General features: G+C 39.1%; 1 protein-coding gene across 3 annotated transcripts; it reads left to right on the top strand.

Annotated features, from left to right (window-relative positions):
• The first annotated feature begins 124 nt into the window (after positions 1-124).
• ppp3ccb (protein phosphatase 3, catalytic subunit, gamma isozyme, b) lies at positions 125-26,876 on the top strand. 3 transcript variants are annotated; one of them, XM_052567079.1, is made up of 14 exons: positions 798-1,198; positions 7,118-7,312; positions 8,764-8,888; positions 12,248-12,359; positions 14,205-14,350; positions 16,584-16,723; positions 16,877-16,954; positions 17,037-17,131; positions 17,304-17,429; positions 18,297-18,374; positions 19,695-19,779; positions 20,588-20,685; positions 23,002-23,028; positions 24,365-26,876. In XM_052567079.1, exons 1-14 carry the CDS (start codon positions 1,147-1,149, stop codon positions 24,538-24,540), a joined length of 1,533 nt encoding a protein of 510 aa, XP_052423039.1. In that variant the 5' UTR covers positions 798-1,146; the 3' UTR covers positions 24,541-26,876. The 3 variants fall into 3 exon arrangements, with proteins under 3 accessions (XP_052423040.1, XP_052423039.1, XP_052423038.1); XM_052567078.1 differs by having other exon boundaries at positions 800-1,198; positions 7,115-7,312; XM_052567080.1 differs by lacking the exon at positions 23,002-23,028 and having other exon boundaries at positions 125-1,198; positions 7,115-7,312.
• Positions 26,877-27,710: the final 834 nt, after the last annotated feature.

Raw genomic sequence — 27,710 nt, 5'->3', positions numbered from 1 at the left:
AATAGCGATGCATATAAACGGGTTAGATATGTGCTTAAAACTACACTACCCACAAATATATGTGTGGAACAGATGCCGCCATGTTATAGGAAATCCGTTTGCACTGTGGATTAGAGTTTAATCCGCAAAAAAAGAGTCAGGGCGACTCAGAGGATCAAACAAGAAAGTAGAAAGACACAAGCGAGACACAAAATGTGAGCGTTACAATATACACGCACCAGAATACACATTTACCATACATAAGCCACTGACGTCGCTTGACAAAAACAGGCAACATCTTGTTCAGAGCCTTTTTTATTGTCGCTTGCCGCTCACTCCGCCACCCCTCCTTCATAGAGATACACTCTGAGTCATTTTTTGGATTCGGTTCTTTTGAACAGTTCGTTTTAAAGAACCAGTTCAACGACCGATTTAGTGATTCTTTTACGTCAATACGTATTGCGTCAACTGCGTGGCATATAACATGTTTAGTCATTTGTAAACATATTTCGCAATAAATACTAATTTTTGTTATGAGTTTTAATAAAAATGTTTTAATGTGTCCAGATTGATTGAATTGCCTTACGCATTTGCAGTTATTTTGATTAGGAATAGTTAAAATGTTATTAGTAGATTATTTAAATAAACGCACTCATCAGTTCTTGGCTCATTGTGAACAGGACACGTCCAAAACAGACGGTTCTTGGTTCAGTGAGTCGGTTGACTCGAGAACCGATGCAGTCGTTTTCGTCAACGAACCGTCCAGACAGGAATTACGATCAGGTTCAAACGATTCCCTAAAAAAAGATCCGACACAAGCGAACGATTCTTTCACGAGTCGGACATCGCTACTCCCTCAGAGAAATTGACAGCAGCTGGGTCGCCTGTGTGAGCAAACCCGAAGGACAGACACGGCAGAAAATAAAACTCTGCCGTTTCAGTGGGCTCCCCCTTCCCCTTTCCCCCACCGTTTGAGCGTTCATATCACCAAACCGACCCGGACGAGCGCTCTGACTCCGTTTCCCCGCTCTTACAGCGGAGCGGTCAGGACTTTTCTTCCTCGCGAACTGAGACGTCAGTAGCTTAGCTGAGCTAACAGGCTAACACGACTAGCTGGGTTCAGCTACAAGGAGGAATTACAATTGTTCCACCGAGATACACTGAAGGATGTCGGGGAAGGAGCAGAATAAACAATCCACCACCGATCGGCTCGTCAAAGGTACGTTTTCTATGTGAAACTGTACGTTTTTATTCATTTCGCCTGGTTGTGTGTTAGCTAACCCGCGCTGGTAGCTGATGGGTGACATTCAGTTTATGTGTAATATAAATCTAAGCAAGTCAGGACATCTGTTGTGTTGACTGAGTTTTCGATAACTTAAAAAGTCTAATGAGACATGTTGACGGTTATTTTGACAGGTTGGCTCAGGCTGCACGGGATGAATTGGCATGAATTAAACGATATCAATGAAGTTTTAAGCTCTAGTGTGCAAACATCAGGTAGAAGCAAAGCTGTTATTAGTGAATCAGACCATTATAGGGATATTAGTGGGAATGCATGATACTCAGAGTGGTCTGGATATGCAAAACCACTGGGATTCATGAAACTGAAACTGCCAAAGCTGTGTCAAGTATAAAAAAATAAACATTTGATTTTGCATTGCAGGTGTTTTTCTGTGTAACTATAGATGCATATATTACTATAGGACTATACTTATATTATCTTAAAACTACAATTTTGTAGTTTTATTTTATATTTAAAAAATTTAAAATAGAAAATGTATGTTTTTGTGTGCATTTAATTTAAAATATGAACTTGAATCAGATTTCGAAATTTGGCTAGCTTTATGCATGTGTATTTCAGAAATCCCATAGGTTGCATTCACCATTGCACAACAATTAATTCACTGTAGTACAATTGCTTTCATCCTCTTTCTTCCTCCTCCTTTAGGGTTTAGGCAACATCAGTGAGAACTGTCACTTCAGCTTTACTCTTTTGTCTGAGGTAGAACTAAACTAATTGAAGTTATCCATGTGATCCCAATTAACATCACACTTCTAATCCTACTTTAGGACTAGAAAAAGGGATTGACCCTTGGGTAGGTGATGAATTTGTTGCATTTAAGCATCAACTCCTTATCAAGGGCTCGTGAGAGGTGAGACAGAGTACTACAACTTATTGGATCATTAGGTCTGTGGCTTCATGGGTATAAAGGCACTCGGGAAACTATGGCTTGTTTTTGATTAAAACTAGTGTGTGTCCGCTGACATGTATAGTGTGCTCTTTCCTCTCATTCCCTTATGTGCTGCTGTCAGCCCGCTGTGTTTTGGCTGATCGGGCTCAATTAGACAGTCTCTGTAATGAGCTGATAGCACTGGGCTAGTTCTGCATCCGTAATGACTTGCATCTCCATTCCCAAGTCAGACCATTCAGTTATCTAAATCGCTACAGACAAAAAAAACCCCCTCCTCATTAAAAAGAGCTGACTCTCTTTCTGTCTAGAATCCATCTTCTTCTTTTCTGCAGGAACAGGAGCATTTCAGCTCCAAATTGGTTCCAGGTTTCACTGAATGCCTCCTTTCAGTTTAAGCACTCCAACACCTGGATTTTACGCCACACGTATGCGTAATCGCAGGCTGTCTGAAAAAAGGTTTTTGTGGGATTTGTTTTGTAAGCTACGATGGTCCGACATCTGCATTGAGAGAGGTTTGAACTGGAGAATTATAGTCCGATGTATGGTATATATGCATGCAGTTTATTTCCATAGCGCTTCACACAGTAGAGATTGTTCATAGCAGCTTCACAGTGTTAAACAAGGAAGTAACAGAATCGGTGATGCCAACTTCATCGCATATGGGGCAATTATACAAAAAATCAGGACAGCGGAGAGGGAATATTGTATGATTCAAGTGTTAATTGTAGATTGTTAGCACCTTGAAAGCGCTACTACCCAGTGACCAATCAGTGTCGTGCACCAGCGATCTTCTACCACGTCTGCGATAATTCTGTGTTAGCATATTTTCTGGCTGATGAGAGATGAATTCAGTCGGCTCGAGTGTTAAAAAATGAAAAAAGCTTGTTGAGAGCATGCCGGCCTGTCGTTTCGTCCATTGTGTTTGGAAGGTAAAATGACTAGAGCTTGTTTAAAAGGACTATAAGCTCTGCGAGAATGAACTCCAGCATGATTGAAGTGCTGAGTGGGAGTCGAGGTTCTCGCCAAGGCCGTGTCTTGATGAGTCCTCCCACAGTTAAAGCACGGAGCGTGGGGAATCAAGGATCGCAGCGGCACTTTTCGACTGCACACTCATCAGCCCAGCTGTGCTTGGAACAGTGCGACGGAGGCGGAGGAAAGACGAGGTTAAGTGCCTTTAAAAGCTTTGCTAGACATTTCTACGCAACTCTTTTCTCACTTTCCCCTGCTGAGAACGGCGGACAGTAGGGTGGTTGTTGTGTTGTGCATTTGAACATGGGTCAGCAGTCAGTTGAAGGCTTGAAAGGTTAGCATGAAAGAGCAGTTCAAGCTGGGTTGCTGTCTGTGGCATCTTTTATTAAACATTTTTTTTGGAGGGGGTAACATCAAGACCATGCCAACCCTGAAATCATATCACCATCCAATGTAATTAATCTGGAAATGAGTGCGTTATGCAGCTGATGCTATAAGTTTTGGACACCTGTCAGGTTGATGGTGAATTTGATGTTTTGAACTTTTGGCTTATTTACAGATAGAAACTAGAGCTGTCAGGGTTAGCGTCACCCTGCTTGTGTAATTATTCTGTCCTCATGCATGATTAACGGACCTCAGGCCCCGTCTCTTACCCTTTCACCAAGACTTTTTTTTCTAGGATCACTCATACCGCCCAAGATAGCTCTCATCATCCTTGCTGAGAACCTCAAAATCCATGTGTTTTCTTACCTAGTGCGTTCTCTAATATCAGCCCCCCAAAAAAACAAAAAACATAAAAAAACAGTTAGTTTGATAAAACCACAGATCAGACTGAACACAGGAAGTTACGCCTTTTCTAGCTTCCTTAATATACATGCGGTCTGGTCCAGAAGTCTCTTAAAGGGATAGTCCACACCAAAATTCTGTAATTTAGTGCAACGGTTTTGTCCATACAGTACGAGTCAGTGGGGTCCAAACCAACCACATCAGACCCAATTGAATGATCAAGTAAACTTGGAGACTTTTTTTTTTTGCGTTTGGAAAGGTTTAGAATCATATGCAGGTAATCCATGTAAGATTACGAAAACCAACAAATGTATATATGAAGCCATTTAAATCTTTAATGGTTGGACCGCTATGAGGTGAACAAGTGCAAAAGCAGTGGGTGTCTTTTTATTCTCGAAAGCTGACCTCCTTTTAACTGGGCCTTTATTGAGTTGGGTTTTGACATCATCGAGGGACACAAGTGTAGGACAGTCGCCTCACTGCTGGGTAAATACATATGTTTGGTACTTTGATATAGGGTTGGGTAATGTCTACAAAATTGGCGTCGGACAATGACTGTAGTGAAACATCGTGATGGACGATGACATCGGGGGGAGGGGAGTTAGGGGGTTTGCCCGAAGAGGGAATCCATATTCAGAAGGGCACAGAAAACAAATAATGATTGCTACATTACAGTACATAAAATTTCACATACTACATCGAGTAAGGAGAGATGGCTGAGGACGATGGCGAATGATTTGCAGATCCTTTGACAAAAATCGAATCTTGTAAATTTTTATGGTAAGTACTGCCGTTCCATAGTATAAACGGAGTATGTTTGATCGCAAATCTCAAAAGTGAAAGTGAAACTAAAATGCGATCATGCATTCCAAAAGCAGTTTCAGTGCTAGGCATATTAGTGGCTCCCTGATGCCCGCAATTTATAAACACTATAATTACCCAATGATACAGGCCTTACTGCGAGAGAAAGTATTGAAAATGTATTTTCCTCCCATCTTGTATTTATACCCTTTACGGTTTCTGTAGTAGGCCTACACATCATTTTCTTTCCGAACACTGTATTGGGCAGATTGCAGGGGTGGGGCGGGGGATGGTTGGTCACGAGGCCGGCTCAACATTATGTCTATCATCCATCGCCAATGGACGATGGCATCGTCTATCGGCCCAACCCTACTTTGATAGTAAAATCTCCCTCCTGCCCTTTGGGCTTCATTTTCACATGCAAATGCACCACACTGAGCTATTACACATTTTCGCTGCCGTCAACGTAGAAGGGCGAACTCCACCCTCCAGCCAGATAACAGCCCTGTTACAGCTTTAGTTAAAACAGGCAAATGAGCAGGTGTTCTTCCTTTTTTCTGTCAGGCATGAAAGATTCGTCGTTTTCTCTTCCTTATACTGGCATGCAACAAGAACAACACCCTCTGATGGTTTCTGCCTGAACAGAATCCAAAATCATCATTTTGTAAACCCAAACCGATTCTTTGCTCCTAATTCCACCACTGGAGTCCCTTAAAGGTTCCACGTCATCTGAGCTCGAAGCTTTATTGTGGTCTATCATGCCTTTGGTCCCAGTGCTGAAAGCCATGGCTGTCGGCCATACCCACATTCTTCTGGAGAGCGAGCTTTGCCAAACTGGCCTGTGACCCTGGCGGAGAGGATTGCGACGCCAACAGCTGGCCTTCTACCCCACCCCGACTTCAGGACCTAACTTCCCAACTCCTCTTAGACTAGTTTAAATGTTGTGGAATTCCTGCAACTGAAAATAGCTCGAGGCTCAGGGGGTTGCAGAGCGGTTGTAGCAGGCATTTGTTTGCATGCTGCCCGCCTCAGTGCTCACCCATGCACACAGTGTCTGAATGTAAAATCCCAGCCCCCAGGTTGTTGAGGGTTTATTTAAGCTGTCTTCTCCATGACAGTGAGGGCTTCATGTCTTCTTAACAAGACCTGTGCGTGGTGGTTGGGGGAAGGGACGGACCAGCTGTGGCTATGTGTGTTCTGATAACCCACATAGCTTTGTGGGAGAGTCCCAAATCCTGACCAATAACAGTAACCGTTATTAGCATGCATAAGTTTCACTTTTTAGCTACTGGCTGTCAGCTTGGCATCGCATTTCAGGCAACCTCGTAACTGCGAACTGTGTGTTTTCAGTTACAAAAAAGTGAATTGAGTAATAATGTGTCGTCTTGCAACCATGAGGTTTCACACATCAGTTTACTTTGCCTGTGTTCTGGCAAAGACGTTAAGGTAAACCGGCTGATGTCATTTCGTCAGTTCACTCACACATTCACATGTCATAAGTTAATGAAATTATCTGATAATGAAAACCGTAATGGCACCGTGTACTTGTGGTGCATCGTTTTTAAGGTTTGGGGTGTTCAGAATCTGTAATGCTTAATATTAAAGATCAGCACACTAAAATAAACAAGGCAGAAGATACTTGTCATGTTGACCTACAAAAAAAATGGGCTAAAAAGAGACTTGGGAGTGGGCTGTCTTTAGCAAATGTTTCGCAACTGTTTAGAACACCTTAGCAACTGTATAACACTTTAGCATCATTGCAGTGAATTTTGCACAGGCAAGCACCAAGAATGTTCAAAACTGCATGTTTTTTTCATTAACTGCTAGTATTAATATCTTGAATGATCAGGCTGGTTTTAGGTTCTGAAATGTCCAAATCTAGTTTGACAGACAAGCTTCGAGTTGCTTGTGATGGGAGCCTGAGAGTGGCATGTTAAGAAACTCTTGGGCTGAGATATTTTTATTTGGAGTAACACCGTAACACATTTTTCTGCTTTTGGTTCAGCGCTTTTGTCACATGCCATCTGGCTTTGAAATTGTAGAGAAGTTGCGCTTCCTTAACTTGGAGACACCTCGGTCAACAGATGCTGTGATAGACTCCGAGACTTCACCACACTGTTATCGACTGCACGGTCGCGACTGTGAACATGCTGCTTTAAATTTAGACATTTGTTGCGATGCTCTATCTGGTAGTTCCAAATCAATGGGATCTGAATTGCTCTGGCACAAAGCTGTAATCCATTTTGTACAGTCAAAATGGCTAAAACGTGTATAATGTCTTGTTGTATGTACAATATAACCTCTCTGAAGTATGAAATGTTTGCCAGCAGGGTTTCCCTGTGACTAACAAGACTGTAAAAGTGAGTCTTTCTTTCTCTTTCCTGCAGCAGTGCCGTACCCTCCCACGACGCGGCTCACCTTGAAAGAGCTGTACGAGGACGGCAAGCCCAAGGTGGAGCTTTTGAAGAGCCACCTGGTGAAAGAGGGCCGTCTGGAGGAAGACGCGGCCTTACGCATCATCAACGATGGCGCCAACATCCTCCGCCACGAGAAATGCATGCTGGAAGTGGAGGCCCCCATCACAGGTAGGGTGTTGCACACTTGATGACTCACTGTGTGGCAAACGCTACAAACCTGTCATGATTCACAACCAGTGTCTACACTCAGGATGTGGTTCTCGCAGGATCTTCGTTACACCTAATGTCGTACAATCACAGAAAAACATGATGCCCTCTGGCGATGTTACTCGCCCACAAGCTTTCTCATAAACTAGAGTTAGTTTACAGCGATATGGTTTCCCTCAAATAGAGGGTTATCTAAGACTAATCAAAGTACCCTCAAGGTTCTGCGGTTACTTGATCGGGCATCTCTGATATCATCCTTAATCTTTAGGTTTAGTTTTGACCCTGACTTAATCCTCAAACCAGCAAGAAGAGCATGATTATTTTGATACAGAGCTAGTCTTCCACAGCAACCCTTAATGTGGTTGTTCGGTAAAGGTCAGAGAAACAGTTGCATCCTAGACTCTCTCTCTCTCTCACACACCCCCACACTTTAATTCCCCAGCAGAGGCCACAGGAAACCCCCAGCACTCGCCATACACTCGAGCAAACACACAAACAGGTGTGTGGATATAAATGGGCACGTCTATCCATATCTTCCCCCTCCCTCGACCCCCACCCCGCACTCTCTCATGTCTTTCGTAACATGCACTAAGTGCATGATAATTGGCTTGCAAGAGAAAACCGAAGAAATTGTGGCATGAATAATTGCGATGGTGTTTCTGCCTAAAACATTTTACCTTGTGGAGGTTTAAGCAGGAATAAGGCTGGTTTGGCCACATCCTGTTTGTGGCGATCACTATTGATGCGTTTCACTCAGCCATTTTGAGTGGACCTAGTATTAGTGCACTTCCTTTTAGTGGTTGTAATATTTGTGCACCTTCAGTTGCTCAAATCTTAAAGGGGTAGTTCACCTAAAAAAGAAAATTCTTTCATTAATTACTTACGCTCATGCCATTCCAGACCCGTAAGACCTTTGTTCATCTTCGGAAGACAGATTCAGATATTTTTGATAAAATCTGAGTTTTCTGACCCTGCGTAGACATGGATGGAGCATGTTCAAGGCACAGAAAGGTAGTAAGGACATTGTTAAAATAGTCCATATGACATCATTTGTTCAACCGTAATTTTAAGAAGCTACGAGAATACTTGTGCGCAAAATATCTTAATTTGTGTTCCAAAGATGAACAGAGTTCTTACAGGTTTGGAACATGAGGGTGAGTAATTAAAGACTTTGGATTAATTAATTTTCATTTTTGGGTGAACTATCCCTTTAAGATTTCTTCTCCCATCTTGAGCTCATTAAGACACGTCCTTGACCTCCTTGCGTGTACTCAATGTCTGATATTTCTTCATTTCTTTCTGCAATGTTCTCCAATGTTTTTGTTTTGGCCACATCCTCTCAGTGATGTCACTGTTTTAGTTGTTTCAACAATTCAAGTGTATGTCTTAACGTGTTTTGTCACTGTCTTCAGTGTGCGGAGATGTCCATGGGCAGTTTTTTGACCTGATGAAGCTCTTTGAGGTGGGGGGTTCCCCGCACAATACACGCTATCTATTTTTGGGAGACTATGTGGATCGAGGCTATTTCAGTATTGAGGTGAGTGTATTCTGTAAAATAGGGTTAAGTGGTAAACATCTGTGTTTTTGTCTTGTAGCATTCCTTTAATTATGCTTATTTAGGCATTTCAAGTTCAATATTTTAAGCTCCCAATATGCATTATACATTAAGATCAGCAGTATCAGTGGCATGCTGTCGATTATCATAGAAAATGATCTCCGATTGCTCCTCAGTTCACAGAAAAAGCATGGACACTTACAATAGAAGTCCATGGAGCAAAAAAAAAAAAAAAGCTAATTTTCTTGAACGGACAGCATAAATAATTTATATTTCAGTTGCAAACTTAACAGTAATATGACTGGTTTAATTGATCACACAGTGACCTCAAATGCATACAAAGTTTAACTACCCAAATATTTATTTATCCAAAATATAAAGACAAAAATTAATTTGTTTCTGTAAAAAAACAAAAACAAAAAAAAAAGAATGGTGCATCTCTAGCTTGCTACAAAAGCTGTCAATAGAGCCACATTTGTTTTGAATCCAGAACAACTTTATATATATATATATATATATATATATATATATATATAAAAGAGGCTAGTTTTGTTTAAATCTGTTTATTGTCTCTATACAAAGTCTTTTAAATCTTCAAGGCCTCTTGAACACATCTTTGCAAAATGAACACATCTTGCTCACGTCTTGAGACGTTCACATTTAATATAGCTTGGCCCTCAGTGAATGCCATGTGGCAGTGCGAATCAAACAGCCTCTGTTGTAGCAGCATGCATTGTGATGATGCAATCAGCATGTCACCTCTGCCTGTAACACTGTATCATCATTGTAAAGCAGCCACAATGATGAAGCAGATGGCATTAAAGGATTATTGATCCCGCCGTTCTGCAGGCAAGAAAACGTGCTCCTCAACAACAAACTTGATAAAGAAATCTTCTGGTCCAGTTTATCAGCTGGCGTCTTTTATATCATTGGCCTTGATGTCTGATGTCACTCTGAATGGGACAGCAAGTGCAAGTCCTCAAAAAAGCTTCCACCTCTGCACCACGCTTTGGTTGCAAAGTTCAGGGACGGGAGAAATGTCATGGTTAAAAGAAGCGGCGTAAGGGAGCGGACACACCGCTGCTCAATACCATCAAACACAGCTGAGGGTCCGGGGCCCACCAGCCACCTGAGACTCATAGAAAAAGAGTGTGTGTTTCACAACAAAGGCCACACTGAGTTCCTCCACCCTCCCTGGACATCACAGACCAAAAGCACTGAACTTCAGTCATCCGCCACACCACCTGCTAATGCCCTCTGACTGGGACGCTGCAGTCATCAAACGCTTTCGTAGGTTACACCACCAGACTTTGCTCCACCCTGACACCCAGTGCTGTGTGGAGAACGCTTCGTTTTCAGTGTTTCTTTCAGTGCAAGCCTTGATGAAACTGACAACTGCTGGGCCTCTTTAAAGACGACTGCAACCTAATCGCAGACTGGAGAAAGAATTGTGTATTCTGCAGATTAACACAGAAATCCTGTTCACTGTTACGCAGCGGTGTTCTGTGGGTAATCTAACCATGTGTGAACTGTAAAGCCTTGCGGTTGTTTAATTGGATCGTGGAGATGAGCTAATGGAGCACACAGAGTGACTGACAGGTTACGATTTAAAGCAAGCATTAATAACTTCAGGCAGGTTAGCTACACCATTTCAGAGCTTGGGGTTGAAATGATATCAGAAGTAGATATGTAATGATTAAAATCCTAGTTTTGCTTAACTCGGTAAAGTGTTCTCTGTCTGCTCAGATGTGTTTGTGGTTCAGCATGTTTGGATTGTAAATCAGCTTCAGTTTCTTAAGTTCTTATCTGCCACTTGTAGACTCTAGCTTGCTGCTTCAGGTAAACTTACTGTATACAGTTATTAAAAAAGTTTTCAATAAGATTTTTTTTTCTTTTGTTTTTGAGAGAAGTCAAGGCCTCACCAAGGCTGCATTTATTTGACCAATAAATTGTTAACCGCAAATACCTTAAATATTGTAAAATGAAATTTATTCCTGTGATGCAAAGCAGAATTTTCAGCATCGTTACTACAGTCTCAAGGGTCACATGATCCTTCAGAGTCATTCTAATATTCTGGTTTCTTATTAGCAGTGTTAAAAACGGCTGTGCTTCTCAATATTTTTGTGGAAACCATGATTCTTTTAAAAGAAAGTTCGAAAGAACAGCATTTCTTTGGAATCTGTTGTAACATTATGAATATATTTCCTCTAACTTTTGAGCAAATTCATGCATTATTGCATAGAAGTATTCATGTAAAAAAAAAAAAATTAAAATCATAATATCTCTCGACGTGTATGTCAAGGATTTTTTTTTATTACTTTTTTTATTACCGTTTCATTAAAAGTTACTTAAAAATTAAAAAAAGTGTGTGTGTATGTGTGTGTGTGTGTGTGTGTATATATATATATATATATATATATATATATATTTTAATTTACGGCTATAACAGCTGCCTGCTTTCCACCATATGTGTGTGTATGTATATATAGATAGATAGATAGATAGATTAGATATAGATATTTATAGATATATAATATATATTTATAGATACAAAAACAATTGCATCCACTTCACTTTCACTTTTGTGTAAAAATGTCTAAATTTATTTGAAAAAAAGTTTATTGATATGACCATTTGAACTGGAAGAATAAGTTAATTCCCAATTCGACAGTGTGCTCTCTTAAACCGCCACAGTGGCAAATGAAGTCAGTCATTCAAGTATTCTCTGCATGAAGAAAAATTGCATACCATATATCCTATTGTGTTATACGATGATTTTCATTTTTCGGTGATCTATTTCTTTAATAAAACACCAGGAGTAATGGAGGTATAATCCTCTTAAACCATGAACCTGCTGTGTCGTGGCCTTCCAGCATATTAGTTTGAGCCGAATCAGAACGCTAATGATTGTGTTCAGCAGCCTTGTGTTTGTTTAGGCTTGACTGAACATATTTTTCCATTTCTACTTGGATATTCGTTTCTTTAACACATGCTCCATACTGACACTTAGCACTGGGTGATTGCAACTATCTTATGTGTGAACTGCATATGTTACTATTCAATATACTCCAGATTAAAATGTCACCAATGTACAAGAGAGACCTAGCCTGCAGGATGTCTATTCTAGTGCTTCGAAAACGACTCTGACCACACTGAGAAAAATCGGTTTCAAAGTTTCGGTGACCTGGATTTTCATTATTTGAGCTCTAGGAATTGATATGCATGCACACACAAAAAACTGAAGTATGAGCGCCATTGTGCGAAACGGAATAGGGATATATGATAACATTGCTATTGTGTGTGGTGTTTTTGTGACATGCTTTTTCTGTTTGCATCTGCAGTGTGTGCTCTATCTGTGGGCCCTGAAGATCAACCACCCGACCACCCTCTTCCTCCTCAGAGGCAACCACGAGTGTCGGCATCTCACGGAGTACTTCACCTTTAAACAAGAATGTAAGCTCAGCTCTTTAGAAACTCGGAGCGGGTGTGTGTGTAAACGTTATCAAGAGAATGAAATGAGATTTTGCCACATCCTATCATTCATGTCTGTCATGGCAATTTTTTCCCCATTACCATCGTGACATCCCGAGTGAGAGATGGTGTCAGGGGAGTATTGGATGCTGGGCCACAGGCTCAGAGCTCAATCACATCCCTCAGCGCTCGTCAGGGCTCTTCACTCCCCACTTAGATTTACATCGGGCCAGTCATGACAGACGCTGACAGCTAACTGAAACCCGCACATCGAGCGGTTGCCTGCTTTCCCCCAGCAGCTGATGATCAGCAGACCCACACAGAGGCTGTGCAAAATTGCAACACCCTTCATTCAGCAAGTTGTATAAATCCCTCGTCGACTTAGGTGTTTATTAAATATTTTGGCTAATGTAACTTTGCTTCCAGCTGTCACTATGTATTTTTCTCAGCCCTCGTTTTTACGATGTTACATTTTACTATGATTAAAGTGTGTGGGTTATTATTACTGTTATTATTTAATCCTTTTTTTTTTCTTTGGACAGTTTATATTAAACCATATCAGTTTTTATCATAGCTAATACAATAAAAAAGTAATTAGAAATTAGCTATTATTTGTAGTCTCCAATTTGCACAATGCTTGGAGGAAAACTTCAAAATCATGATTTTGATTTTTGTAGTTAGAATTTTTATAAATGTAAACTTTTTTATTTAATTTACAAATTATATATATAATTTCGGGAATGATTCACTCGGGAATGAAGTAGACTGCTTTCTCTACGAATGGGCATTTGAATCATTGGTTCACACGATTCGTTCAAAACACAGATTCATTCAGAAAATAGACACTATTGTGTTGCTCAGACGCACAACAGTTCTGCTGTGGCTTTAGGTAATATTTTAATTTGCAAAATTGTATAAAAACACACAATATTGAGTTTAAAATATAACACAATTTTAAAAATTTACTGAACTGTTGTATTAAATCACATTTGCACTTGTTCTTCATGACAAAAACAGTACTCGTGTGAAATTGCTCTCGCTGTTGGTGTGGTATCGCTTACCATATGATACAAATGATACAAACTCATACAGGGGTATTTTTTGCCCCAATATGTAGAATTTTAGGGCATAACTGCCTTTACAGAGTTGTTGCTCAATCAAATACAGTTTGATCGATTATCAAATGAATCGTTAGTTGCAGACCTGATGGGTAACAAAACCTTGACCTTCAATTCATGTCAACAAAACCACCAAAAACTCTCCAATGAAAACTCCCTAATTTAGCCAATCAGGAACCACCCAGTGGCCTAGTTCGAGGCTGGCTGTTTCTTCATCCAGCTAATCAAAGGGCCTTTGATAATGATGTGCTACTTCACCACTTGCTGGCTCATTGCCGTGTTGTTCTTTGCTCATCACGAGGAAGCCTGTTTCTCATCTGTCAGTGCTGCTGTTTACAATACGCAGCACAGCTGGCCCATTCTAAAATGTCAGGATTTAACGGCGGTATGCGGCCCATGTTCCTCATGTAACGTGTGTCTGGCCTCAGCCTCCTTTAATCAACCTCCCGCCGTGCTGCTTTTCTCAGTTCATCCCAATTAGCACACGGGTCTGCTGCAACATCACCTAACAAGGCATGCAACATCCTCCTCCTCCATCTATTCCGTCAGCCTTGGAAAGTTGGCAAGCTTCGGTCTGCCCTCACCCACCCAGCATTACTGTGATATGTCATTCGGACGGTGTGACAGCCTTGGCTTAAAAAGCTCATTCACTCCGCTTGCGCCTGTTTGGAGATACATGGGTGTTTTTATTGTGGTTCTCTCATCGCAGGCAAGATTAAGTACTCGGAGCGTGTGTATGATGCCTGCATGGATGCCTTTGACTGCCTTCCTCTGGCTGCTCTGCTCAACCAGCAGTTCCTGTGTGTTCACGGAGGCCTGTCCCCTGAGATCACCTGCCTTGATGACATCCGGAAAGTAAGAAAGATGTGGGGCTGTTGTATTGTGTGTGTGTGTGTGTGTGTCATACTCATGGTAGGACAGTATTGGAAGGTGCAAAATTTGTTATGAAGGTGATGCTTGTTTCACTGTTGTGATGATTCTTTAAAGGGGATGAATTTAGACATGCAACTTCTCATAGGGAGTTGTACCACGAAACGAGCAAGATGTCAACATGCTGAAACCCTCTCTGAGAAGTTGCATTTTAAACTGATCTACTTTTAAAGCACTGCAGCTAAGAATATTCAAGCTAAAAAAAGAGAGATGCAAAATCTCTATAAACTCACTATTCTACTTCACCATTCGAAATGATCAACTATCAACCATCCTGAGCCATTCCTATTATTATTATTATTATTATTATTATTATTATTATTTAATACATAAACACATTTATTATAGTAATGATTTATATAAATATTATGATCTACATAAATGGTATAAACAAAAATAATAAAAATAAATTCATAATTTTTTTTTAATTTAAAATGATTACTTATTACTATATTAGAAAAAAAACAATTTATTTTCTTATTATTAGATGTAATAAAAATTGAAACACCTCAGTTGTTGATGATAATATTTATTTATTTATTTTATTTTTTATTATTATTTTATTTTTTCATATATTAATTAAATGTATGCATTATTTTCAGGGTTTTGGAAAGTTACTTTTAAAAGTAATGCATTACAATATTGCGTTAATCCCTAAAAATTAACGCAATAACTATATTATGTTACTTGGTTACTTTTTATGGAAAGTAATGCGTTACTTTCATGTTCCTTTTTAAATATAAGCAGGGCTTCATTGTTATTTAATATAAGTTCTATTTATAGCGAATATAAAAGCCCTTTCACACCAAAAAGTGTAATGAATAAACCTCAGGTTGAAGGAAAAGTAAATTCACGTCTGTACAGTAGAACACAGGAGAAGAAGGTTCAACACTCTTCAGCAATAAAAAAAACAATGAAGCACAATTGTTAGTTTATCTAAAGTCATTTTTGCTCATTAGTATGGTTGAACTGGATCCTCAAAGGTCAGCAGCAAAGACATTAGTTAATAAAATGAGATTACATTTGAGTTATTTAACATATTTATTTATTGCAGGTTTGCATCTTATTCTGAGTTTGCATTTCACAGTTTAATAAATTTTGAAGAATATGAATCCGTTTTTTTTTTTTTTTTGAGTGGGATAAATTCATTCACATTTAGTCTAGACCTACAGCATGTTCACACAGCACACACAGCGCGTCTGTACTTCCAATTTCTCCCAATATGGGGACAGGAGAATTGTCAGTCAATAAATGGGAAAACAAAGTAACTGGCGTTACTTTTTTGAAAAAGTAACTACGATATTCCATTGTAAATTACAAGGTAATGCTTTACTTTACTAGTTATTTGACAAAAGTAATCCGATTACATGACTTGCGTTACTTGTAATCTGTTACCCCCAACACTGATTCTTTTTTACTATATGCTATACTGCTTTTACTAAAGTTATTATTATTTAAAATGTAATATTTTTCATAATAATCATTCTAAATTAATTGGTGTAAAGGTGTAAAACAAGTCGGTAAAGCGGACTTCTCTCTAAATTTGTTTTAATTATATGATAATAGTACTAAAAATAATAGTAATATACTACGCGCTTTGCTTTGAAACACAATGCGCAAACAGACCTGAAGGGATTAAGCCATATTATGCTTTCAGTTTTAGTTCGTATGACATACTGTCAAAGCATAATGGCCAAAACCACAACTTTAAAGACCTTTTATGTAAGAATAAGTTTCAATATAATTTAAAAACTACACTTTTTTTTTTTTTTTTCCTGGAAGACCTATCGTTTCATATCGTCCTGTGACCACAAAAATATCGAGTCAGTTTTGCTATCGCGATACCACGATATTGATAATATTGTTACATCTCTAGTATAAACACAAATTTAGTTAAAACCCTTTTTGGTATATTTGTTAAAAAAATCCTTAGATTTCGTTATTTTCTTATTAATACGTGCTTTTATAAGATGATGGTTTGCTCAGTGCTTTTAATAATTACTTGACGTTATTAAAAATGTGTCACTGATTTGTACATTTTAAGCAAATGCACACAGATTGAATGTGTTTTGTTGTGGTGATGGATAAGATGGTGCTGCTGAACAGAAAAGCAAGGTTTTTGAGTTCTGATTGTCTGTTTTGCACTGTTGTGCTGCAGTTAGACCGGTTTAAAGAGCCTCCAGCTTTCGGGCCGATGTGCGACCTGCTTTGGTCTGACCCTGGCGAGGAATACGGCAGCGAAAAGAGCTCGGAGCACTTTTGTCACAACAGTGTGAGAGGATGTTCCTATTTCTACAGGTACTCCAGCTGACAGTCTGCCCACATGCACATTTGTTTGAAAGCTGCCTACACAATCCCCGTTCACAGTCGCACCTCTCAGTGTTAGTCATGCCGTTCTGACTGATGGACTGCTGGAATCGCTAATTACACCTCTTTCTCTGTCTTTAACAGTTACCCTGCAGTATGTGACTTTCTGATGAATAATAACTTGTTGTCAGTTATAAGAGCACATGAAGCCCAAGACGCAGGGTGAGTTTATTGCTCACCACACTCATAAAGCTCTGAACTGAATGCAAACAGCTCTTACTGACAGTGTCACTGACCCCCTTAGGTATCGAATGTACAGAAAAAGTCAGACGACAGGCTTCCCCTCTTTAATCACAATCTTCTCTGCACCAAACTACTTAGATGTGTATAACAATAAAGGTAAGAGCTCTTAAGACCGTTTTGAGCCAGTGCCATTGTGCTGAGCTGTTTAATTTGTGCCCTTGTGCAATAAATTCATGCAGTCCAGATATACATGGCTAATTTATTTACAATTTAAAGTCTCTCAGGATTTATGACTCTTTATTAATTTTTTTTTCTTTAACCCATCAAGCTGCTGTGTTGAAATACGAGAACAACGTCATGAACATCCGGCAGTTCAATTGCTCTCCTCACCCGTACTGGCTGCCCAACTTCATGGATGTGTTCACGTGGTCACTGCCCTTCGTCGGGGAGAAAGGTAAAGAGCACATGGGAAGGCCATCATCCTTTTTTTTTTAAATTTTTTGTATCTATTTTTTTCGTTGATTTTGACATCAGAAATGCATTTGCAAAAATTATAGGATGTGGTTTTAGAAATTAGTTTTACTGTGCATCAATTCTGATGGTTTATTGATTCTCTGGGAAACGTTCAGACAAATTGTCTGGATGAAGTAACCAAATGCATATCTGTACTCCAATTTTAATATCACCCCATCGTCAGCCTGTGAGATCGCGGATACACGATATTACCATGCAAATTTATTAAATTATTGACTTGGTTTCTCTGCCTGAAAGTGAACCAACTCCAGCGTTCAGTTATTCAAAGAGCAGCTAGAGAAAACGAGCAAAGAACATCATCACACTAAAAAACATAAAAACACTCCCGTTATAATCCGTGAATCTACACTGTATGATGAATAAATCTCTTATACTTGCATCACCCGAGCATCTGCATTGTTCATTCGGCGAGTGCACGATACTTCATTAGAACGCCTCTGATTGGCCATTGCATTCATAAACTCAGCATAATGGTGGGATTGGTTATAACAAACAATACTGTGAAAATGCGGAAAAAAAAAATAAGCCCTAATATTAATTGGATGGTATACTAGACTATTAATAATAATCATCTTGCGATCATCAAAGGCATCAGCCACAGGCAATATCTCTGACTATTATTAATACTCATAACAATCGTCTATTGGCACAACCCTCATCTTTACATAATGACCATATGTTGAAAACTATGTTGCATGTGATTTAAAGCCTAAGCATGTAATTAATGGTAGAAGTATGGTGTTTAAAGAGCGTATGTTAAAGCTGGCCTTCTCTCATGTGCTCTCAGTAACAGAGATGCTGGTCAACGTGTTAAGCATCTGCTCAGATGATGAGCTGATGTCTGAGGGAGACGACACATGCGAAGGTAAGAGCTTGGAAAGTTTCCTCTCGTGGATGGGTCTGTGTTTTGCGCTTTTGTTTCATCGTGGCTTTTTTTTAAACCCCAAATAAATTCAGTTGAGCCCCACTGTTGTCTTATAGAGGTTGAGGATACAAGCAAAAACTTACACTACTGTTCAAACTTTTGGGGTTGGTATGAAGTCTCTTAGTTAAGTTTAGGTTTTGGGTCGGATTGAGGATGTAGAATGTGGTCATGCAAAATAATGTGCTAGTAAACAGCCAGGGCGTTAATTATTGACCTGCTAGTAAACTACTAGTTAATAGTGGGAATTGACCCCTATACCAAAGTGTCACCAGTTTTTAATTTCCCATTCAGGAACTTCAATAATACACATTTACTTCACTTAAAATGTAAGAAGTGTGCTCCGTTAACCTCATCACTTAAAAGTCTGCTTTCTTTGATTTCTCTTGTCTTCTCATCATGGATTTCAGCTCTGTTAAATATCCCAGAATGCCTCTTTTCTCATCAAATAATAGTTCTCTGATTAGTGTGTAACAGTCCTCCGTGCATAACCCATATATTTCTATTTAGGACACTATATTCTTGTGTGCATGTTGCTTTAAATACGAACTCAGCATTAATTGTGTGATTTTTAAATGGGCTTCCTGCTCTATTATGAAGATATAAAACTGCAGAGAAAGGATGTACATAAACAGTGCTTGTTTTATACTTCATCAATGCCTTCAAAGCATGCTCTTTTTGCTGTGAAGTTATCAGTGAATCAAATATATTGCTAACCTTCTACCTAGACATGCATTGCCCTTAGCGGCTAAGCTGAGACAACCTGTGTCTCCATTCGTTCACTTCATTAATTTAACATTAATTCCTGCTCTTAACACAAGAGCTGTGAAGTACAGTGATGCCTCTTCTGCTGTAATGAAACCAGATGAACCCGTTCTGAACACCCACCCCCCACCACCCCACATCTGAGGAGCTGTCATGAAGGAATACAGTGTCCCATTTACTGTTCTTGATGCCCATTTGATTTGTCCTTCTTTTTTTTGAATGGTGCATAATTTTAACTTGGCCTGACATACTTCCTCTGTGAGCCTTTGAGTTTTGAAATGGGGTTTATTTATTTCTTATGGGAGTTCAGGATGTAATGGCTCATTTGATCTGCAGTACGTTTGACTCTTGCCATCAGATAGGACTAGTGTGCAGATAGGGATGTCGATTAAAGTAGTTCATAGAATGTGCAAGGTTTCAAGTTGACAGATATAGACAGCAAAATGATTCCCATAAATAAAATCTCTGTCCCTCCCCATTTGTGCATGTTTGTGGCAGGTGGCACCCCGGCAGTCCGCAAGGAGGTGATCCGAAATAAGATTCGTGCCATTGGCAAGATGGCCAGAGTGTTTTCTGTTCTTAGGTGAATATACACACTTAGCGTACAAATCCTTCATGGCCAAGGATTTTACACACCCACACACACCCACACACGCACACTCTGTTCTGAACATCTGAGATGTGGCCCTGTTCTTTAAAAGCAAAAGCAACAGTATTTGATTCAAGTGGTATCAGAAAGAGAGGTTTATAAAATAAGAATATTACACACCAGGTAGATCTGTCTGTCTTTCTCTCTCTATCTTCTTATATGTATTATTTTTGTAATGTGTAAATATAATACATATGGCACATATATATATATGTATATAATTTATTTATTTATTTAAAAAATGCAAGGTCAATAAGTCTCCTTAAAATATCAGATAATTTGACTTTTTTTATTACGAGATACGATTAGTTCAGGTCATAATTTTCCATGGTGCATCTCCCCAAAACTCTTAGTTTAAAAAAGGCAGTTATTATTTATATTTCTTACAAAAAAGGCCATTATTATTTATATTTGTTTTATTAAATTTATGCATTAAGCAGACGCTTTTATCCAAAGTGATATACAGTGCATTCAGGCTATCAATTTTTACATATCATGTGTTCCCGGGGAATCGAACCCCAAACCTTGAGCTAGATAGCGCAATGCTCTACCAATTGAGCTACAGGAACACTATTAAAAGATTTTCCATGGACACATTTCTTTTCATTATTTGTTTGACATAAATGCAGAAAGTCAACTTAAAACATGATGCTTTCTTGAAAATATTCATCAGGACACTTTATTTGAAGCCAAATGGTAGCTGATTTTTGTATCCCTTAACCGTGTGTGGGTGTTTTTTCAGAGAGGAGAACGAGAGTGTGTTGCAGTTAAAGGGCTTGACCCCCACTGGGACGTTGCCTGTGGGTGTGCTGTCAGGAGGCAGACAGACCCTACAGAGCGGTAAGTCTTGCTCCCGGCATCATTGAGCTGTCGCTGTGGTAGTGTGGAGGCTGATACCTGCTCTCCACCGACCCCCTGCTACTGTTACACTCTTTCTTTCTAAGTTCTCTCTCTCCGTCTCAGTCACTCTCTCTCTCTCTCACTCTCACTCGCTCTCTCTCTCTCCCTTGCCTGGCAGCTCTGCCTCTCTCACCGTGCAGCACACCCGTCATTGACTTGATCGAAAGTGATATCGTTTAAAAGGGGGAGATTTTACAAGGGTTTGGTCATGAAGGGGATTTCAGGCAACACGCTTCAGATTTCCTGTCCCGACAGGGACCTGAAAAACTTCCAAGCACTGCTGAGATCGTAGTGAGTGCCAAGGATCTGCTGCCGGGTGATGCTTTCACAGTGAGAGGGGCTCCTGTGAGCTTATGACTATGACGCAATATGACCCAATTTAGCTAGCGCCTGTCTGTGTGCCATGCTTCCTCTCCCTGCCTTCACTGTAAAAACTCATCAGCCTGCTGCCCTCCTACTAACAACCACATTAACATGGTCAGGTTTGTTTTTGATTCAAGTTGGTGCTCAAAAATTTGGTATACAATAACCTACTGCGCATACTAGGGGTTGGGGATTTGAACAAACCACTAACCCTAAAGGTGCAGTCAATCGAAATTTCAGCAAAAAAGGCCCATGTTCTGTTGACAAAAGTGTAGCGATGTTTGAAGTATTTCACTGAAGTCACTTTTACGCCATGAAGCATTCTGTTGGTCAGCATGGTGAAATCTGCTTGAATTATTTTGCTCTCACATGAACCGTCTGATCTTGTGGATTCCTATTTACAAACTAACTGGGTTCCAAATTTCTCCAAGTAAATGTGACTTGCACCTTAACTGTAATACAATTTGTGTTGAAAGATCTCAAAATTGTGCTATCATTTTTCAGAGTGGACTGGCTTTAATGTTTAATTAACACAAAAATGAAAATTGTGGTTCTTTCTGATCCTGCATAGACAGCAACGCAACTGACATGTTCAAGGTCCAGTAGTAAGGACATTGTCAAAATAGTCCATGTGACATCAGTGGTTCCACTGTAATTTTATGAAGCTACGAGAACACTTTTTGTGTCATTCTACAGGTGTAAAGTATTCTATTAGAACCACTGATGTAACGAGGACTATTTTAATGATGCCCTTACTCCATTTCTTGGCTTTGAATGTGGTAGTTTCGTTGCTGTCTATGCAGGTTCAGAAAGCTCTTGGATTTCATCAAAAATATCTTCATTTTTGTTCTGAAGATGAATGAAGGTCATTTTTTTTCTTTTTTGGTGAACTAACCCTTTAAGATTTTCAAGTTCTATTTAAAGTATGAATTTTATTTTATTTTTATTTTTTTTGCCAGGGCAAAGTCAACCAGAATGTCCTAGAAACTGCATAGCAATGTGTGAAATTTATGGGCGTGTGGGATCAGAAAATGACACAAGCTGCACTTTTGCTAAACGTGTCTGAGTATTATACTCCTATGCAACTCTTAGACCACCGTTCGGACAAAACCAGTTTTTTGAGCAGCAAGTCCTCATATCAGAATAATTTCTGAAGGATCTGGAGGAATGATGCTGGAAATCTAGCTATGCTTCAGAGGAATACATGAAAATACTGCCTTGAACCAAAGAGACTTTAAAATGTATTAATGGAAAATGCAGTTCCAAGGGAATTTTCATACTTGGCAATCTATGGCATTAACATTTTTTTGGAAAGCCCAGCTGTTAAGGTCATATGTCAAGACACAGTGAACTACAAGGCAGTCTTATGACTGTAATGTGTTGGTGGTTCACTGGGGGAGGGGATGTAAATAAAAGGACTCTACTGTAACAACACATCGCTCAAAACTGTCTTGCCTCTCATCTTCCTGTGAAGGCCACAAATAAACTGTCATCACGCATACAAGTTTTTTTTTGTTTTTTTTTTACGGCGAAAGCCTTTCCTTGTTTGGCTATTGTATACCTTAAGCTTTAAAAATAGACTAGATCCATGTCAAGAGTAGTTCAGAAGGCGCCGCAACTCAGATTCAAAAGCACTGGTTCTCAAAAACAAACCTGACCAAGAAAAAAAACGAGTCTTGAAATCTGTTTATGTTCTGGATGTAGCAACTAAACTAACTTCTCAGGTTTCTTCCTGTGTGGCATGTGAAGCATTCGGGCTGGTGTTGGGAGGGGAAGATGAATGAATAGGAAACGGGGAGGGGGTTTGAATGGACTTGTGATTGCATTGATAACTTGACTCACTTTCTTTCCCCGTTCGTTTTGGGCATGGCACTACTACTCATGCTTACACAGCCACCGTAGAAGCAGAGGAAGCACGAGGTATGCAAGACATCTGTGAGAACTTCTCAGTGTTGTCTGTCTGTTACCCTCCCCCTTGGATAAACTGTCTGTCCTTCGTGTGCATTTCGTCCCTTTGTAGTCGCCCGATGTCATTTAGTATTTATTTGTTTGTAGTTCACGTGCTTGTTGCGTTTAAAGTTAGCCACGTTTGCATGTTGAGATGTTTGTTTGTTTGTTTGTTTGTTCAGTTTGCATTGAAAGTAAAGTGTGAGATTTCTGCGCCACTAAACAGATAACAAATTCAACCTGCAACAACATTCGCAAAACAATTTGCATAATGTGTCTTGTTAAAGTAAATACAATTTTAAAATGATAGTTGACCAAAATATGAAATTCACTGACCCTCATCATGTATAACTTTCTTCTGTGGAGCATCAAAATTATTTGAAGAGTTTATTTGCAATCACTCAAAATTCAGTTTTCAAAAATCATGTTTTTTATTATGTTTTTGTTTTGTGTTAATCGGTTGAGTTATCGTTTAACCATTTTTAAAAATGTCTTTAAAAAAAAAATGTTGGACTTTACTCGCTTGCGTTGTTTGGAAAAAAAATAGTTCTTTTAAAATTACTTTTGTGTTCCACATGAGAAAGTCATGTACAGCTGTACAAGTTTGAAATGAGTCAAGGGTGAGTAAATGATAACAGTTTCATTTTTTGGGTGAACTATTCCTAATAACGCTTGATAAACCGGTAGATTTGGCTTTTGAAATAGGACCGTTTCAGAAAGTCTCGCAATCGTGAACGTCTCAGTCACAGCTGTTTAAAGTGGGGTGCGAGCAGACCACAGCATGAGACTGAATCTTTGTTTTTATCAGTTTCACTTCCTGACCAAAAAGCACACAAATAAACTCTGATCTAGGCCTGTTTTTGCCTTTTAATGTCAAGCTTGACGTGGGTACATAAGCATTTCTGGTTAATGTTATCGAAGCTAATCAAGCTTTACTGTAGTTCTCTTTTTCTTATCGCAGCTGGTTGATTGGCTGACTGGTATATTTAGCTGTATTTCATCAGTCTTTTTTGGGTGCTCTTTGGGGATGAACAGCCCTCTGTAGTCATGCTACTTTTAGTGACTGAAAATGTTGTATCTAATAAGTTAATGTTGGGATGTGGGACTGCTTGATTTGGGGTAGGGGGCATTAATTTTATTTTTTTTAAATGAAGCTCCAACTTTTCTGTGCTTTTGTTTGTGATTTAGATATCATTATTACTATATAATGAAATTAAAGCATACCAATAACACCCAAAACAAAACCGAACATTGCTGTCTTACTCCAAAAGCACTGGCGTTAACTAACGTCCTGCTTCCATACTTCCAGCCATCCAAGGCTTCAACCCTCAACACAAGATCCAAAGCTTCGAGGAAGCACGCGGACTGGACCGGATAAACGAGCGAATGCCTCCGCGCAAGGACAGCATGCAGCCAGACGGCACTGCCAACTCCATCAACGCAGCCAATTCCCCCGACAAGAATGGCACCAACGCACAGGCGTAGTAAACCAGCAGCTACCTAGCGCTCTCCCTCATCCTTTCCTTTCTGTCTCTCATATTTTTTTTTCTGTCTCTTCCTCTGTTTTCCTCTCATTCTCTCTCTTTTTGGTAGAGGTGATGCCCCCTACATGCAAAACTCTCCAGGACCATTTCGGGGAGAATCGCACAATACCATGAAGAGGGCATAATGAGAAACAAACCATGGTTCTTATTTATTTATTCATATAGATGATAAGAAATTTAAGATCTGTAATGGTGGGAAAATTGAGATGAATGAATACGTACAGGATGAATATTACATGTGTATATAAAATACAGAATATATATATAGGCTTAGCATTGGGGTGGTGTAAGGTCATCTTAGATTCAGTAGATTAAAAAAAAAAAATCAATTTTGTAAATTTACGTTTATAAATTAGGTTTATTTCTGACTTTTTTTTTTTTTAAACCAAGACTTACTCATTAGAATTTCTTTATTGTCGTTTGTGCGCTTGGCAAAATAATTCTTGGCCCAACATAATTATATAGAATGCTTATTTGTGAATAATACCCAAAGCGAGTATGTTAAATGTTGACGCAAAACAAAAAAAAAAGTTTTGGTATTGAAACAATGTGGAAAAATACCTTTACGATGCCAACTATAGCTAAGATGAGTGCATTAATAACAAGTGTTGGCACGTTTATATGTACTTGTACATTTTCCAGTGTTCCCTCAACCAAATGTGATGTTTACTTTCTTAGATTATTATTTTTTTTTTCTGTTCATAACTCAAACTACACCAATTTGTAATCAAGAAGGTGGGAAAAGCACCAACCCTCCCAGCAGCTTCTCAATATGGTTGGAGGAGCGATTGTGTCTGCATGTTTTTGTTTACTTTCAACCCTCCGTTTTGTAGTCACTCGCGCTTTTATATGCCTCTTTGATGTGCTTTTGCGCACTTTGACACCTTTCAACGTTTCGCTAATGCCACATTGGTTAAAGGCATGATTGAACTGCCACGATTTTATGCAGATTTTTAGCTTTAGCAGTTGAACGAATCCAATGATGTGTGCGATAAATGTGATTGGATGAGGTGGACGTTAAACATGCCTTACATCCTGCATCTCATCTCGGCTAGAGTAAATTAGTTAAACCGTTTTTTTTTTTTTTTGATTGCCTTTATTTTCAATTGTAGCCCACCAGTTGAATATTTTAAACTTTAAAAACCCATTTAATAGTTTTTCAATTTATCTAATTAATGTACCTATAATAACTATCCTCAGCGCTAGTATTTCTATAGCTGAGCTATGCGCTCTTCTAAATGCCTGTATTCTCTAGAGTGGACCATTTTCCACGCATATGATTGAACCTGAAGCAAAGCAGAGTTATTTTGATTGCTTTTACTGTACTGTGTGTTTTTGAGAATTAAGGACAGGATTTGCAATCTGTTTACCAAATCGTCTTTTCAAACTTTGTTTTCGTTGTTTTTTTTTTTCTCTACTGTACCATTATCATTACATAATAATCCGGCGACTGGAGATTTCGCTGCGCAAAGACTCGAACTTCCTGTCCGTTACACATTTGAGGTCATGTGCCATGCTAATAAATATAGCAAAAGTAATGTGTGCAGGCATCGAGACTGTCGCTCACAAGTGTATTTTCCGTTTTATCTAACACCGCAAGCAGTTCAGGGTTTGTATGTCTTGCGCAATCTTAAAATGAGACTCGGCGAGGGTAAACTTGCATGCTATCATTACTGTATTTAAAAGTAACTCTCATCCAAAGAAAAATCAGTGTTTTAATGTAATATATGGCTTTATCATTGACAAAAAAAAACAATTGCTGATTGTATATAATCGTTGCCTCTTCATTTGCTTGAGATGAGGCGAGCGCTCAATCAGCGAAGTAGTCATGTAGACACTCTGTAACGAAGAAAAACGCCTCTGTTAAGTTAACGCTTTACTTTTTGCGATATAAAACACCTGAGAGAGGCCTACGACCTTAAACAGGTACCAAAAGTTGATGAGTAGATCATCACGACCACCTTTTCGTGTCCTCTTTTAAAGTGTTTGTCTTTTCAAGTCTTTGTTTCATGTAATGAGCCTCTGCAAACTATTGTTTTGTTTAGTTTCCTTCATGTTTAATTTAAAAGGGGATGTCTGGTGTGAGAGTCGGGTGGGTTTTGTTTGATATCGGAGAGGAATGGGGGCGTTCAGACCACTGACCCCGTTTTAGGAGGGCTTCTGTTACAAATTCCAAACATATCTTGCAGAAACTACAAAAAAAATGTTTGACATTGTCCATTTAAAAAGGAAAAAATGAAAGTAAAATGAAATAAAAAATGTGGGGGATAAAAAAAACCTGGTGTCGTTTCTTTATTTCTTTGTCTGTTTTGATTTGTTTGTTTTTGGGAGATTGGCCCGTTACCAGATTCTTCACCTACTATATTGCGTTTGCTTCTAGCATTTGAGCGGTTGATTGATGGCAGACTTATGTTTTGTGAGACCGGCTTTGTCATTTTCTTTTCTTTACACATGTCTGTGCTTGTCAAGGTTTCCTATGATTACGACGTTACATTTTTTACGTTTTTTTTTTTTTTTTTGCTTGAAGGACAAGCTATTGTATTGTTACCTGTCTGAACACGGCCCACACACACATGCACATTCCAAGCGAGGCCGAGATTGAATGATATTTGTGCTTGAGATGAAGAATGCACAGTAGGACAGTGTTATCTAAAACTATTTGAAATAAAATATAAATATTAAAAAAGAAAGCTAAACTTCCATGATGCATTAGCACCTAATTGATATTAAATGTACAAACCTTTTAGTTATTTCATTATTTTAGCTACTCCAATGTAATCTGATTTAAATGTGGAATGTTTATGTCCTTAACATGAGGTCATCATCTGAAAAGCTCCGTTTCAACCCCGAAGGTCTTGCTGAATGGTATTTTTTCAGCTTCACACACACTCATGTGAAGGATGTGGCTGAATACAAAATAAAATCACACTTCTGTTTTATTGAAAGGCCTTGAAATGGAGCACGCCCTCAAAATAACATTTGTTGCGCCACCGAATATTTCACAAGCGCCTATTTAATGCAATTATAAACCCTCCTCGTTCCCAACCAGCCTGAACAACTCCCAGAAACGCTAGGATGAAAAGATGAATGTCAGTTAACTTACTAGATATC

Source organism: Carassius gibelio, chromosome B10, assembly GCF_023724105.1.
Source record: "Carassius gibelio isolate Cgi1373 ecotype wild population from Czech Republic chromosome B10, carGib1.2-hapl.c, whole genome shotgun sequence".
NCBI lineage: Eukaryota > Metazoa > Chordata > Actinopteri > Cypriniformes > Cyprinidae > Carassius > Carassius gibelio.
Note: the sequence above shows the minus strand (reverse complement) of the source record. Positions and strands in the feature narration are given on the sequence as shown.

What these genes read in the sequence shown, in the direction of transcription:
- ppp3ccb (XM_052567078.1), top strand. Translation starts at nt 1,147, where the DNA reads ATGTCGGGGAAGGAGCAGAATAAACAATCCACCACCGATCGGCTCGTC. An exon ending in CTTCACCTTTAAACAAGAAT is followed by an intron (nt 12,360 to 14,204) that starts GTAAGCTCAGCT and finishes CTCTCATCGCAG; the next exon opens with GCAAGATTAAGTACTCGGAG. An exon ending in AGATGTGTATAACAATAAAG is followed by an intron (nt 17,132 to 17,303) that starts GTAAGAGCTCTT and finishes TAACCCATCAAG; the next exon opens with CTGCTGTGTTGAAATACGAG.